The following is a 16649-nucleotide window of genomic DNA, read 5'->3' on the forward strand; positions in this document are numbered from 1 at the left end:
GATCCCATTCTGCTTTCTGACAACACACTAAGTGTTGGCTGGCGTTGCAGGCGGGGTCTGGGTTCCGATGTCTATAGAAGCTTTCATTAGGAGTCAGGGGAGCAGGAAGTCAGGGCCCTGGGATATATTTCCTTAATCCCTACATTTAAAAATACATATAAATAACTTTCGAATAAACAATTCTGGTGCTTATTTAAATCATAAAGCGTTCCAAAGAGAAAACTTTTTATAGCTTCTTTCCTCTATTTCAAGGAGATTAATTCACAAAAACCTAAGTAAGAACAATAAACATGTGGTTTGTAATTTTCCTGTCCTCCCCACCCCACCCCCTTTTGTAAACGGGGACACAGACCTTTTTTGCCAGGATAGAGCCGGAATCTCGGTATCGATTTGGACAGTGATGTCCCAGTGCGTTCTGTATATTTCTCTCTAAGACTGAGTTCCAGCTTCTTAACCATGTTCCCAAAGGCAAGGGGGTGACAGGGAGAATATGCCTGCACCTCGTTTCAATGTTCCAGTGAAATATAAAGACTCTCCTCTTTAATATTTCACAGAGTTTCTCCAGCTCCCAGCGGGAGTCCGTGCTGGGTAATGTTTGCTAATTACCAACAAGGAAACTAGACATACAATGCTGGTAAATTACCTGACCCTTTCCATTTTAATGAGGCAACAAGGATTTCTCGAAGTGATGTTGTTTCACTGGCTAATGGTGTCAGCAATGTTGTAATTGTGGGTTGAGACACATTAGCTGAACAACCACATGTAGAAAGGGCTTTCTCTCCACAAGCCCTTCAGAGACTAGAACCTTATAATCATTAAGCCTTTGTCATTTGCATGCTGCTAATCACTTACTTTATTATCCTGCATATCCATTGTCTTTCTTTAATTGCTCTTTAAATTAAAATTAAAAATAGTTCTCAAGCCCACAATGGCTGGGATAGCATCTTGATTATGAAGATAACTTCAAGGAAATGGAACAACTGGTGATGTATTGCCGGGATTATGAGAGAGTCCCACTGTTATGTACGCGCCTACAGGCCCCAGGGGCCTCATTGTGGCAGTTTCTCTTCCTTTAGCCCATACTGTTTGTTTAATAAATGGTTATGTATGGCCTTTTCAGCCATTATAGCAACTTTGGAGAAAGTACATCCTTCTCATTGGTTTGGGCACTGAAATCTCATTCATTCTCTGGGCAAAGGTATAAAATTGAATTGAAAGGCAAGGTCTGCAGTAGAGCCTCTGAAGAGACCCTCTTGATTCTCCTTGCTACTTTATTCTGTACCAGCTTACTTTTAAAAACTTGGCGTCATCAAGGGGACATACATTTCAGAGCCGAAATGGACCTTAGAGTCATCCCCATTTTACAGATGAAGAAACCGAGGACTAGAGCAGTTGCCAGGACTATGTTCACCCAGCAGGATTTGAACCCAAACTGTCTGTTAGTGAGTGGAGTGGATGAGGGCCCCTGGAGGGAGGAGCACGTGTTATGGGCTACTCCTGAGAGTGGATATGATGTCATGCCTTGAGTTGTAATACGTAAGCTGCAGGGTTGTCATGGTGCAGGGCATTAGTGTGTGTCGCTCACGTACATATATGTACATATATTGGTGTGTTTGTTGATGCAGACTGTGTGCCAGGGTACTGCAAGAGAGGGCTTGTGTCTTTCATTTCTTTAAAAACAAACAAACACACAATCCCATGGGTGACATGAGGTCATTCCTGAATATTGAGTGATGAAACCCAGAGTTATTATGGTTGCAATATTATATATGATGCCCCAGAATTGGGATGATAAAGTTTTTGGATCCAGAAGGGATTGGGGCATTGCCTTGTCTGCCTCAATTTTACAGATGAGAAGACTGAGTTTGAATAAGACAGTGATTCCCCCTAAATTTTCACAAGGAATTAGTGCTAAAACCCATGTCTTTTGATTCTCTGTTTCTCTGTCAGCATTACAAGTCTATTGTAATCATCATCATGATCATCCTCATCATTGTCATTGTCTTCATCATTGTAAATAAGTTACTTTTAAAGTGCCAGACATGCCCAAACCGGTTTGGCTCAGTGGATAGAGCGTCGGCCTGCGGACTCAAGGATCCCAGGTTCAATTCTGGTCAAGGGCATGTACCTTGGTTGCGGGCACATCCCCAGTAGGGGATGTGCAAGAGGCAGCTGATCGATGTTTCTCTCTCATCGATGTTTCTAACTCTCTATCCCTCTCTCTTCCTCTCTGTAGAAAATCAATAAAATATATTTAAAAAATAAAGTGCCAGACATTGCTGTAAGCAGTTTACCTGTATTATTACTTAATTTTCATGACATGTTACTCTTCCATTTTACAGATGAGGAGATGGAGACACAGAATTTAAGTAAATTGCCCCGGTTCACAACACTAGCAACTGAAAAAAGCAGCACTCAATCTCGGGGAGTCTAGCTCCAGCATTGGAGTTCTTAACCGTAAAATTATGGCTCATTTCAGGTTGTGGTCCGCAGATATTGATCATGGAGTAAACAGAGTTGCTCAAAATCAAGCTAGCACCGATCAGCCTCTTCTTTTAATAAAAGTATGTGTGTGCGCCCTAACCGGTGTGGCTCAGTGGATAGAGCGTCGGCCTGCGGACGGAAGGGTCCCGGGTTCGATTCCGGTCAAGGGCATGGACCTTGGTTGCAGGCACATCCCCAGTTGGGGGTGTGCAGGAGGCAGCTGATCGATGTTTCTCTCTCATCGATGTTTTTAACTCTCTATCCCTCTCCCTTCCTCTCTGCAAAAAATCAATAAAATATATTTTAAAAAAAATAAAAAAAAAAAATAAAAGTATGTGTGTGTGAGTGTGTTTGTGTGTGTGTGTGTGTGTGTGTGTGTGCGGGTGTGTGTGTGTGTGTGTGTGACTGCCTGACCCCCAAGATCCAAGATTCTAGTTATATAGTCATCTGCCAGCATAAACATATATGCAAGAAAGCCTTTAAAACTTAAAAGAGAAAATTTAGTGCTCTATTTTAAAGGACTATCACATGTTTGGAAGCTGGGCTGCTATTTCTGCGAGGCGCTGTCTGAGAGCATTTCAGAGACAGCTGGCCCAATGCTGCCGGTGATGGAATCTGCTTTCCTGACCTGCACAGCAATGCCTTGGATCACTTGGCAAATCCATCTTTTGCAACTACTTAATTTTCTGTGCACTTAAGATATGGATGTTTTCCTTTGCTTGTGATTTCATAGCTCTCCTTCTTGCTACACTGGCCATTGGTCCGTACTAAACCAAACAACTGGGGCCCATTTGGCATTGAGTGTTTCAGATGTAAAAGGACATTTGAAGTACATGACAAATGCCGAAAAACAAAGCCCATGGCACCGAGAACATAAAGAAACTGTTTATAATGTAAAGGTGGTTACATTTTCAGTCAATCTATCACTTTAATGAGCTCTTTGCATTTCTTTGATTAATGCTCACAAAAGGGGGAGAAAAAAATTGATGTAATGGAAACAAAATGGTATATAGTCTTGGCAGCACGAGGGAGGTTTCTATGTGTTTTATTAGCATCCACTTCATATCACTGTCTTGCGCTGTGTATGTCTACCTTTTCCCTGGCACAGTGCGCCCCTAGTTTACTGGAAATGTGATCCAGCATAAAAGAAGAGACCCGGCATTAGAGGCCTTTGTCCTTTTGTGCTGCCAGCAAGGAGGGAGAGTCCAGGACAGGAATGAGTAGTTAATAATAATAATAAAGAAAAGACATACTCCATGCCATATTGAAATTAAGAATCCAACAGGTATGCAGATTTTAAAAGAAAGGACATTAAAAATGCTTTGAAAACATTAAAATTGGTATCTAGTAATTACTATGTCATTAGTAGTTATCCATACTGTTTAAAATAGTGAATAACGGGAATGGGAAAGTGCAGAGGATAACATCATCATGAGTAACTAATAGGGGACAGGTTAGACCAGGCGGTCTTCCTGGAAGAGGTGAAGGAGTATAGGAGCTGGGTTGAGAGGGAAGAGGGGAGAGAGGGGAAGAGTGGGTAAGGCGTGGTGGGAGTAGGGATGAGAGTCAGCAAGGGCCACTCTCCTGTGTTGGAACCCAGTTCTTATTTCCCCCTCCTCAGCCATGTGCGTGGAGCACTGTGGGTTTCCGGGGATCTTTAAAGCCACATGAGCACTTGGCACCTTTGCTCCGAGATTGAGCAGCTCTTATGATGTGGTGGGAAATTGCAGTAGTAGAGAACTGGGAACCCTGTAAACTTTCTTATAGCCTTGTTCTTCTTTTCTTTTTTTAAATCTTCACCCAAGGATATTTTTTCCATTGATTTTTAGACAGAGTGGAAAGGAGGGGGAGAGACAGAAAGAGAGAAACATCGATGTGAGAGAGACATATCAACTGGTTGCCTCCCTCATGCGACCAAGCCTACAATTGAGGTATGTGTCCTTGACTGGAATCGAACCCAGAACCCTTCAGTCCACAGGCTGATGCTCTATCCACTGAGCCAAACTAACTAGGGCTTGCCCTGTTCTTCTAATGTCTCTTAATCTGTAACCTTTGGCTGCTCACTTCCATCCTAGAACCTCAGTTTCCCCAACTCCCAAAGAAAGTGGTTCTCTAATGACCTTTAGGATTTTGACAGCTCAACAAGGTGAGCCCATCCACCATGTCAACCTGCTGCTGTCGGCCGTGAAGATAACACGAGGCTTTAAAGTTTTAGGTTTTTTCCTTTATTAGTTTACTAGAGGCCTGGTGCATGGGTTTGTGCACTGGTGGGGTCCCTCAGCCTGGCCTGTGGGGATAGGCCGAAACTGCTCTCCAGCATCCCCTGAGGGGTCCCAGATTGAGAGAGGGTGCAGGCCAGGCCATGGGATTCCACTGGTGCATGATCAGGGCCCCAGGGAGGGACTACAGGAGAGATTCAGGGTGTGTCCAGCCCATCTCGCCCAGTCCTGATCAGCGGGACCCCAGCAGCAAGCCAACCTACCGGTTGGAGTGTCTGCCCCCTGGTGGTCAGTGCACATCATAGCGACTTGTTGAACGGTCCAACAGTCAGATACTTAGCATATTAGGCTTTTATTATATAGGATAATTTTGATATTTTTTTCTAATTGCACAAATAAAACATTAATTTTAGAAAATTTGTATTCCCTATCATTTTATCATTTAGACATGAGAAGTTGACACAATAGTTTTGTTTCTGTATATTTAGACACTTTCCCCCTCAAAATGAATCATTCATATGAGTATGTGACCTGTGTGTTTCCACAAATAGTTTATTATGACCATTTATCCATGTCATTAAATGTTTTTTTGTGTTTTTAGTGGATGCATACTTAACAATTAGTTTCCTAAAACTAAACATTCATGTGTTTTCAATTTAACATTGTTATTTAATAAGCACAAATGAACACAGTAATCAGATCTTTAATAGAGGGAAATTATGGCTATACATATATTTTCAGATGTGAAATTGATTAAGCCAAAGGGTATGTAAAATTTTAAGTTATTTGATTCATATTGTCAAAGTGCGTCTTATTTTAAAGTTGTAAGATCAGCCGAAACCGGTTAGGCTCAGTGGATAGAGCGTCGGTCTGCGGACTGAAAGGTCCCAGGTTCAATACCGGTCAAGGGCATGTACATTGGTTGTGGGCACATCCCCCGTAGGGGGTGTGTAGGAGGCAGCTGGTCGATGTTTCTCTCTCATCGATGTTTCTAGCTCTCTATCCCTCTCCCTTCCTCTCTGTAAAAAATCAATAAAATATATTAAAAAAAAAATAAATAAAGTTGTAAGATCAATTAGGAGGGGTAGAAAGCAATTGAGAAGCTGTGGAAGATTCACTCTGACACCCTGGGGAAGACATTAGACCAGGTGAATATTAGTTTTCATATTTTTTCCAAATCTGTAGTCTTAGTTGTGTTTAAGTTGTGATTTCCCCCTTCCTTCCTTCCTTCCTTCCTTCCTTCCTTCCTTCCTTCCTTCCTTTCCTTCCTTCCTTCCTCCCTTCTTTCTTCCCTCCTTCCTTCCTTCCCTTCTTCCTTCCTTCCCTTCTTCCTTCCCTTCCTTCCTTCCTTCCTTCCTTCCTTCCTTCCTTCCTTCCTTCCTTCCTTCCTTCCTCTTTCCTTCCTCTGACCCCTCTGAGATACAGTAAGCCCTTTAAGCTTATCATAAGGAAAGAGACTGTCTGCTTGGAGACTCTTGCAAATATATTTGTTCCATGTGTGTGAGACTTGTCTAAGTGCTGAATGTATCTTACGAAATTTAATGAGCAAATAGCTATAGAGAACGTTGTTTAGTTTAGCTCAGACCCCAAATGCAAATTCTAAAAAAGATGAGGTACTTTACTTAGTAGGCAGAGCCATCTTTCCAAAGCATTCCTCAAATATAGTCTCTAAAATAAAGAACTATTAAAAAATATCAATGTTACTTATTGTAAATAGAAGAAATTGAAGGCCGGGGTATTGACCCACATCTTGTCACTGGTCATGGGAAATGAACAAAATCCTTGGCTGAAGATACAGCCAGTCAGTCACTTGTTTCAGCAGAAAATAAGATCTGCATGCGCCATTTCACCAAGAACGGAGATTTTTCTCAGTTACTGTATTACTGAGGGAATTTGGTTGCAAGTGATAGAAATCCAACTCAACAAGGCTTAAATCAAAAGCGGGCACATTTGGCCCAGGAGGTTGGATGGTATCAGAAATCTGTGCCATTCTCTTCCCCTCTTGAATTACTTGCCCCATCCATGGTCACCACTAGCCCCATTCTTACATCCTTCGGGCTTTGCATCCAAAGCATCTTTTGCATAGTGTCCTGGGGAGAACACAGATTGGCCCCAGCTTGGGGTGAGGCCCATCTCTAAACTGTGCTGAGTCATGCAGCCAGGATACTGGGGACCATCTTGCTGGCTCTGTGAAGTCAGGCTCTCTGGCTTCATGTTACCATTCTGTGGCCAGGGCGGCACAGGGTTGTGCCCCCACCGTCACTACCACCGAACACTGTGGAAGGAGTTGAAGAGGAACAGATAACAGCCAGTGAGCCCATTCCGGTTCTGTGACCTTGGATACTATCACTTCTCTGCTCTGAGCTCCAGTTTCTTCATCTCTAAAATGGAGCCGTTGATTCGAGGATTCCCGAATCTCTTAATTTCTAACATGAGTGATTGGCAAAGAGGCACTGACTTTAGGCTCTGGGTGGGGACAGTTGTCAGCTCCAGGCACATGAGTTACTTTGAATAAAGCAGAAAACACAGCTGAAATAGGCAGAGGAGTTCCCCCTTCTTGCCTCCCTGACATTGACTTCTGTCACCCTGTCGGGGGCTCCTTCCACCTTGGGCTCCAAGTGGAAAGTGGTCAGTTGGGCAGTGTCAGGAGAAGCTGCTTCCTTGGTAAATAATCGTTTTTTATTGAGTCAATACTGGTCAGCTGCCTGACCTTCATGACTCAGCACTCCAAACAGCAAAGCCACTGAAAACACACTGAAGGTTCAACTGAGTTCTTCCCTTTGCCAGGTTTCTCTTGCAGACTTTTCCATGAATCTACTTCCCAGACCGATCCTGTGCACATGGAGTTCCCCCAACAAGTTAGGAAGCGGTTGTGCTTGTATACATGGCATTTTCTTTACTTCAGGCGTTGAAGAATGTGTTGGCATACGTACAGCAGAATGACTGCTGTGGCTATTACTGTGCTTGCTCAGGGGAGCTATTCAAATGCCTCATTTATTGGAGCTTAATAGATTAAAAGTCCAAATTTAGTCTCATGATATAAGCCTAATCAAGTTCTAATCTGCATAATTTTCCCATAAGCAGCAATGGGAAATTTGGATAATTTATGTTTTAGCAGTTGCCAATCATGTGTTAAATAGTATTGTTGCATTTACTTATCAAAATATTTTTATTGATCTTCACTTCATCTGACATTTGGCTTTCCCTGGCATTAAGAGGAAATTTAATTCATCTCATAGATGATGTAATATGAGATGTTTCTCTTGATTTTAAGATGTCTTTATAGATCATTTTTAACGGTGATCTTTCCCTTTTACAACGTCATATTGAATACCTGTCTCAGCAAACCTAGATGACTGGGCTTAATTTATTTCCCTAGTTTAACATAGCATATGGATTTCTAACCATCATTTATATGCACACGATAAAAGATAATTCGGCCCACCCTTTGAACCAATTCCTTTATGTTAAATCTTTGGGGGTGGGGGAGGCACTTACCTTTATTTCTCCATCTATTCTAGGGGACATGATTGATAAGAATGTTCATCTCTCTCTCCCTGGAAGGGCTTGGGGACTTAACTAGGGAAGATTTAGAAAGTACTTTGTGTTTTCCTCTATGGAGAAGTACTGTAATAAAGCATTTATTATATGTGCTGAGTTGTGAGTGCTATGATACCAAAGCAAGTTCAGCATAACTACAGTGGGTCCCTGTTGTGATCTATTTATTCTTTAAAAGTGAAAACAATATAAGAGTAACACTAGCTTTGGCCTCAAACCTGCCTGCCAGGGTGGAGATGGAGACCATCCCACGCAGAGGGCAGGGAGCATGGAGCGCCGTTATATGTGGGCTCTGACGTTGGACAACAGCTACTTACCACCTGGGTATGCTGGATGAAGTTATCAGACTGCTCGGAATTTTATTTTTCTTATCTACAAAGTGGGGATATTTTCAATCCCTACACTCATAGGGTTGTTAGGAATAAATGAGCTTGGCTCATGAAAAATCTCTTAGTACAGCTCTGTCCCTTAATAAGAAAGAACATTGGTGTGGAGGCTGAGAGGAGTCTCTGAAGACAAGGTACCTGGGTTTAAATCTGAGATCTGCTCATCTCTGCATTTGCCCTGGAGCAAATTGCTTACCTTCTCTGTGCTTCAGTTTCCTCATCTGTAAAATAGTATTATCTACATGGGATGGTTTTGTGAACTAAAGTTATTATATGAGCAGAATTTAGTACATAGTGATCACTCAATAAATGTTAGCTATTTTTTTTTCTCGAGCTTATATTTAGGCCCACCTTCTTCATTCTCAATTATCTTCATCTAGATCTAGAACATTGTTGTCTTTCCTTGACATCGAGTCTTCTCCTTTTCTAGTGCACTCATGCCTACATTTCCCCAGCACCCTTTTCTAACCATTCTGCAATAGATCTTGTCTTTTTCTGCTTGCACCCACATGGTGCCGGGTAGATGCTGTGCCTGTGTGCATGGGTGCAGCAAGTACCCAAAACAATTAATAAAAATGAAACCTTGATGATCTCCTTATTCCAGTGTCTCTTCTCCTTGCACTTCTTAGGAACAGATCAAGTGTTTGTATTGAATTCTTTAATTCAAAGCCATCCTGAAACTTCCTTGTCTAATTTAACTAAAGGTCACTTAACCTTCCAGTAATTTCCCTGGCAGAGGCTGAGTGCATCTAGCCCTGGCATAGCCCATGTGGAAATGGGAAGTGGAAGATTAGGTCTAAAATAAAACACTCCAGAGAGGTGCTGTGGCTGCTATAAGAAAGTAAGAACTTTTCATACATTCTTCAAAATACTTAAAGAAAATCCTAGCTGTCCTCGTTTCTGAAATCCTCCTTTCTTACATATTTTGGGCTATATTTTTATCACATTGCTTATTGCATTTCCATTAATTTCCCATGATTTTCTCTATGTGAAAATTCCTTATAAAAAAATCTATCCGCGCTGGCCTGTGTGGCTCAGTTGGTTGGGCTTTGCCCCATGCACCAAAATGTTGCCGGTTTGATTCCCGGTCAGGGCACAGGTCAAGTTGCAGGCTCTATCTCTAGTAGGGGGCATGCTGAAGGTGGCTGATGGATGTCTCTCTCTCTCTCTCTCTCTCTCTCTCTCTCTCTCTCTCTCTCTCTCAAAAAAAAAATAAATAAGTAAATAAATAAATGAATAAAATACAAAACAAAAACCGATGAGAACTACATGCTTGATGCTGTATGGCTCTTTGGCTAGAGGTTTCCCCTCTCTAATAAAGTTGACTGAGCATCCTTGTCCTTAAAAACAAAAGCTACCAAAAGCTACCTCGGTTTCTTATCTATAGAGAAGGGGTGGTGATAGATGCTGTGCCTATCCACAAATATTTATCGTGTACCTAGTAAAATATTAACATCAGTAGTCAACATTTTTGAGTACTTGCTTTATAGCAAGCATTGCACTAAATGTTTTTACTTTTTTATTTTTTGTTAATCCTTACATGAGGATATTTTTTCCATTGCTTTTCAGAGAGAATGGAAGGGAGGGAGGGGGAAGAGAGAGCCGAAGAGAAAGAGAGAAACACTGATGTGAGAGAGACACATTGACTGGTTGCCTCCTGAACATACCCTGACAGGGGGCCGGGAGTGAACCCAGGTATGTAGGTATGTGCCCTTGACCAGGAATTGAACCCGAGACTCTTCGGTGCTCGGGCTGACGCTCTAACCACTGAGAACACTGGCCAGGGCTGCACTAAATGTTTTGAGCACACTATTTGATGTTATCTTCACAACTACCCTATGTAGGAGATACTTTCAGTTTATAGACAAAGAATCAGGTGCTTGGAGAAAATTTGTGCTATGGTTACAGTTATGTGGCTAATTAGTGAATGAGGCAGAGTTTGAACTCATGGCGTATGACTATAAAGCCTACTCTGTTTCTTCTCTATTGGCCAGGCCTTCTGTAGACAACCTGGGAAGTTTAAAGAAATAGAAAACCCAGTCTCTGGCCTAAAGTTCTCATACAGCATAGGGAGCGACCATGCTTGGCAAGGGGCCCGCTTGGGCCCATTTATGCCTCTGCCAAAAGAATAGAACAGATAACCTAAGCTGGCCACATCTGCCCTGAGGATTGGAAAGGGGAGGGGTCTTCAATTTAAGGAAATCAGGTTTTCTTTGGAGGCCACATTTAGCTCAAAGCTTGCCTCCCTTGTCCATGACCAGCAGAGAGCAATGGAGACACATTTAAAGAATCCGGAGACCATCTCAGGAAGAGCCAGGGCTGTAGATCACTGAACTTGAATCTTTTCCTGACTGAGAATTTTTCACTTCATCTTTCTAATGTCATTTACTCACCTATTCTGGGGAAATAAATTGTTGTTTCTAAAATTAGTTTCCCAAGTGTTAGTTTAATTAATGAAAGGAGTGTTTCCCAGCTTCACTTTCTCTAGTTGTATAGAATCCCTATAGCTTACTCCGTGTCCCTGCGGAGAGAGAATTAAAGTTCAACCAAAGATGTGTCCACTGCAGCAAACAACAATGGGAGGAAGGCATTCAGAGACCTGGACACAATTTGGACCTGTCCCTTTATCAACTGCTGCTCTGACGAATGGGGTAAATGACATCTAGTGGCATCAAAGGCGGGCTTGCCTCATCCCTTCAGATGGAAGGTGGCCAAATTCTCTTCTCTCCAAGATCACTTAAGGAATCTGCCATTTCAACCACAGTGTTCCCATATTAGGACCTGTGTGAGAGAAACAATGCTAATAAATTCTGTTCATCTTTAACACAACTCTACATCCGAGGGGGGGAAGGGGAGGACGGAGTCTATGTCTTTCGTCTTTCTTTTTGCTCTTAAAAATGTGTGACTTGAAAAGTATCCAAAGAGAAAGAGACATTAAAGTTGCTGATGTTTTCTTGCCAACCAGAGCACCCTGTCCTTGGGGTCATGCGTAGGAGAGAGAGGGACCTTTAATGGAGAGGTGTCTTTGGACACCCACCATAGTTTGTCAGTTTGCAGATGCTAATGGAACCAGGCTTGGTGACTGAAGGGGAAAATGGAATATGAAAGCAAAATGAAAGAGGCCCTTGAAGCAAGCATGTCATTTCTAAATGAAGGTTTCATGCAAAGGGATTGAGTCTTTTCACAGCTGCAAATGGGATTTTTAAATAAGATGAAATAAAAGGACACTTTGGCTCGTTGCAGGTTCTGTAATGAAATACAGTTTTCCTAATACCATGGGACCCGCATTTCTCCCTGTTTTACGGTGCTATTCCTTGACGTACAAACCCGTATTTTCTCAAGTCAGCATTTGATGATGGATGTCAAAATACAGGCCATGTATTATGCATATAGCATTGCCGATTTAAGGTGTTTACTTGTCAAGTTGAAGAAATTCAAAAACGTCACATCCACTGAATCTGCGCAGCTGTCACTTGCAGTTTTTCACGCTTTTGAACGAAACTTCTGATGAAAACAGTTTAGTTTCCCCTTCACTATTCTGGGGCAAGGAAACAGCTGGCATTCAACATGCATGTTCTTGGTTATGTGGTTGGCTGAGACACACGCATTCCAAAGTTCAGAAAGGTGGACACTACGCTGTAATTGAAAATTGCTTACCCTGTACATAGTATGTCAATATAAAGAATAACATTAAGTGCAACCAGGGAATGAAAAGTAAATAAAACTTTTTTTTTCTTTCTGACAGTATGGCATTCAATAGCATGAAATTTATATATGGAAGAGCAGAAAATAGGCAAACACTTTTATCTTTTTCTGGCATTTCGTGCATCATGCACCTCCCAAACAGGCAGTTATTGAGCACCTGTCATTTCCTTCCTGAGAGGGAGTCGCACACACCATCATGCCAGAGTCAAGCCCATCGTGTCACATTACTGCAGAGTAAGTGGGGAGACTGGTCACGCAACCTACTTGGAATTTTGTCCTCGGGAACTTAACAAGTGACTTTGTGTCTGTAAACACCGAATTCATTGATGAGCCCACATAGCACTCCTTCAAGGGCAAAGAAGAAAAACCAGCGTGGAGGTGTCTGCCTGTCCTCTCAGGTAGAGGAGCGGATGGGGCCTTGCAGCCAGCACAGAGCTGATGCACCACTTGCCACGTGCTTCTCTCGGTTAAATTAATTTTCACTGCATGAATGTGTGAGGTAAATTAATGTCTCATGTTCATATGTATCTGTGCACATCCTTAAAGAGGAAGCTGTTCAGCCTAGCTGGGACGATTTCTCACCCTCACTAATCTTGAAATTGTGGCTGGGTTAAGCTCATCCTAATATGTACTTGGGATTTGGGTCTGAGACCCAAAGAAACCCAGACCACAGAAATCATAAACCAAGTGGGCTACTTTCCGGTTCACTGTGCCCACTTCTATGTTAGGAGATCTGTGTTAGGCACACTGGGAAGTTCACGGTCCACTCTGAGCAAGTGGCATAGGCATCAGTCAGGATGGTTTTAGTTGTAAGTATAAAAACAAAACCCAACTAATTTTAAAAAGCAACTAATTTTGGCTTAAACAAAAGGGATGTGTGTGTGTGTGTGTGTGTGTGTGTGTGTGTATAAAACCATCTTACCTCAGGATTTCTTCCTACAGGAGATTTCATATATAGATATGTAGATATATAGATATATAGGTATGTATATAGCTTATATATAATTTATTTATATAAAATTTATATATGTAATTTACTTATATAAAATTATATAAAATCTTATATACATATAATCATATATAGTTTACATATATAATTTATTTATATAAAATTTATATATAATTAATTTATATGAAATCTTATTATTCTATACATATAACCATATATATATATATATATGGAATCTCCTGTAGGAAGAAATCCTGAGGTCAGTTGGTTTTGGGTTCCAGGGCTGGTTCGTCAGGAACTCAAGGACTGCTCTTCCTGTTCTGTCTTTCATCATTCAGTTCGGCCGATATCATTAATCTGACTTTGTCCTCAGCTGGTGCCCATCCTAGTTATGAGTTGGCTGCCACAGTTCCAGGCACTGCAGGCACAAAAGCAATGTCCAGTGGATTAAAAGAGAATCTCTCTTCCTATGTGATTCTTTTTAAAAGCAAGGAAACACCCCCTAAAAACCCCCAAGCATATTGTCAACTGCTTCCCCTTGGCCAGAACTGTGTCAAAAACCTAGGTAAGCCTCGCTGGCAAGAGAATAAGCAATCAATGGGTTTATGATAACAAGATAGGTTAGATCATGCTGTGCTGACAACAAACAAATCTCAGTGTCTTAAAGCAATACAGATTGCTTGTTCCCTCACTCAGAATGCTTTGTGGGTCTGGGCTGCTGTCCAGGGCTGCTTCCCAGCCATCTCTACGGTTGCCATGGTCTGGGAGGACAGGCGGTGGGTGGATTTGTACCAGAGGTGATGATATGCATGGTTCTGTTCACTTTTCGTGGGTCAGAACATTTCCTATGTTGCCTGGTCACATCTAACTTCAAGGAGGCCCTTGGGTATAATTCTCACGTGTGCCTGCATGGAGAGGGGAACAAAACTCTGTGAGCAAGATCAACAATTGTTGTAGAGACCGGTTTTTAGAGAACTATCAAAGTGGGCTACAATTATTTCCAATAGTCTCCTACTTTGTTCTTCTAAAATCAATTCATCAGAGTTTATCCTGGGAGTGCTAATTGTTGACCTATAAATAATGCATATGCTACATTTTTTTTATTGTGTATATACCCTGAACTCTCATTATTTCTAAATTTTTCACAAAACTGAATTTTCTCCCTTCTCTTTTTACATCCCACCAGGGTTCACACCTCCGGGAATGGACAGAACCTCGCCAGACAACAGCCCAGTGCACGGGATGTTGCGTCAGCCATCCATCACAACTGGGGTCAACATCCCCATCATCACTGAACTAGGTAGGGGTGAACGGCAGCCGTGGGCAGACTTTTTGGTTCTCTCTTCCAACCATGTCAGATAAGAGGTTGGCCTGTTTTTTTTAGCTCCTTCAAGATAGTAGGCTCTAGTGGGATTTGTTTAGAGGAGATTGAAGAAAGCATGTGTAGAAATATCAGATTAGCAAAAGGCAAAACTGATCTATGTTTCCTCTGAGATGAATAGACAGTTTCCTTCATCTGGGCACTGTTTTCAAAGGAATATGTGATGATGGCTTTTAAATTGGGACATAAATCAGGGCAAGGAGAAGAAGGAAGGAAAGGCATAGCCCATGGACTCATGGTAATGTTCATGGAAAGCACCTCTGGACAGCTCCTATAGTCAGAACCCTCCACCGAGGCACAAAGTTCCAGCTCTAAACAAATCCCATTTGGAAAACTGGGGAGAAGTGTTGGCCTAATGTTTCATAACGCTACATTAAATCTGTCCTAACTGGACTTCTCAGACAAAGGCCATTTTCAGTGAATGCCACTCGGGTCCAAAAGTGATGGGGTTTTGAGGGCCACGATTGTTGGCCAGTGGAATCCCACTTTTCACCTGGCCATGTCACTCCCTGCTTCCACTATCAATGTTACCTACCTATGGTCCAGGTCCCGGGTCCCTTTACTTTAGAATGTTTCCTCTGTTATTCCCTCACTCTCTTCTTTTTCTGTACTTTCCTCCACTCCCTTTCCCCAACCCTTAAATGCTGTATCCAATTAGCTAAACCTGGCAAGTTGCCTTTGGTATCAGTCAATCAGGAAAAAAACAGTGGGACGCACATTCTAATGATAACTGAACTGGGTAAGAAGCACTGTTTTCCTTTACATCAGTATCTCTTTTGTTCTGTTGTTGGTGTTCCCAGCCATCATCAGCTTGTTTTTTATTTCGCCGGCTGTAACAGAAAGGCTACCCCATGGCACTGCTTTGAATGCGTTTTATTTGTGGCTCTGGTTGGAATCGACTGTCTTGTTCTGGCCTTTCTTAATGATTTCCCCCCACACGGCACCAGGGAACCTTTGATCACACCCATCTGACCTGGCAGTTGTTTTCAAAGCATCTTTGCTCTAATGCATTTTCTTTGGCCTGGGCCTTGTGTTTTTTTTCTTTTTCTTTTCCACGTGTCTCCCTGCTCTCCCGCCTTCTCCCTTATACTCCTCTTCCAACACACTGTCAGCTTGACTGACATGTCTTCACAGCTCTCGGAGGAAGTCAAAGGGAAAATATAAAAATTTTAAGATAAGAAACCTAAGATAGTGCCTTCCCTCCAGCTGTTTATTTTCCTTTATTCTGACTTTATTTGCCTTTTTTTCGTACTAGGCCCTTTCTCAGAAGCTCTGGTTCTGAAGCTATAAAAGCAACAGGCTCCTAGGAGACCTTTTCTTTCCAAAGCAGATTTCAGGAAGGGTGCCAAGGATGAGGTTAGCAGCACGGGGGGCACAGCCTGACCCCTCCCTGCTGGCCCAGAACCTGCTCTAGGAGATTCAGAGTGGACTGACTCACCAGGAAGACGAAGGGCCGGGTCATGACTGCATTTGTCAAGCCCTTCCACGGGTGCCCATGACTTGGTTAATTCCTCTGAAAGGCGCCCATCAGCAGCAGGTCTCAGAACTGGGGATTGATCTTCTAAATAGAGACAGCGAAAGTGCCGCTCGGCGGAGGGCTGGACAGAGAGGTGGGAGCACCTGCCTTCAAATGACTCACAAGTGAAACTAACATGCCATTTTCTTGGCCCCCAAATATATTTCAAAATAAAAGAGCAGCTTTTAACACAGTAATCTTGCTTGCAAGGTGTCTAGGAACTAAGGAATAAATTGTCCACCACTCAGCACCACATTATTGTAGATGTGGCTATTTATCAGGACAAATTCGCTCGGGTCGAGGAGTATCACACTATTTTTTGTTTCCCCCAGTGGAAGAGGTATCTTTTCATGTTTAGAGAAGTTGGCTGAGAGCCTCGGTTTCGGGAATGCTCTGCCCCAAATCTTAGTGTTGTCAGAGAGCCAAGGAGCTCCTGCAGGCACGACCTCTG

General features: G+C 42.4%; 1 protein-coding gene across 22 annotated transcripts in view; it reads left to right on the forward strand.

The window, feature by feature from the left end:
- Nucleotides 1–16649, forward strand: part of KCNMA1 (potassium calcium-activated channel subfamily M alpha 1) — a 689823-nt gene that overhangs the window by 646677 nt on the left and 26497 nt on the right. For 12 of the 22 annotated variants that reach the window (XM_008145317.3, XM_008145319.3, XM_008145320.3 and 9 more), the window contains one exon: nucleotides 14488–14601. In XM_008145317.3, the coding sequence (XP_008143539.1) occupies nucleotides 14488–14601 (114 nt within the window). Of the gene's footprint in view, nucleotides 1–14487; nucleotides 14602–15340; nucleotides 15422–16649 lie in introns of all 22 variants that reach the window. The other 10 variants (XM_054729031.1, XM_008145306.3, XM_008145307.3 and 7 more) reach the window with 1 other exon arrangement.

The sequence above is a fragment of the Eptesicus fuscus genome, chromosome 17 (genome assembly GCF_027574615.1).
Source record: "Eptesicus fuscus isolate TK198812 chromosome 17, DD_ASM_mEF_20220401, whole genome shotgun sequence".
NCBI lineage: Eukaryota > Metazoa > Chordata > Mammalia > Chiroptera > Vespertilionidae > Eptesicus > Eptesicus fuscus.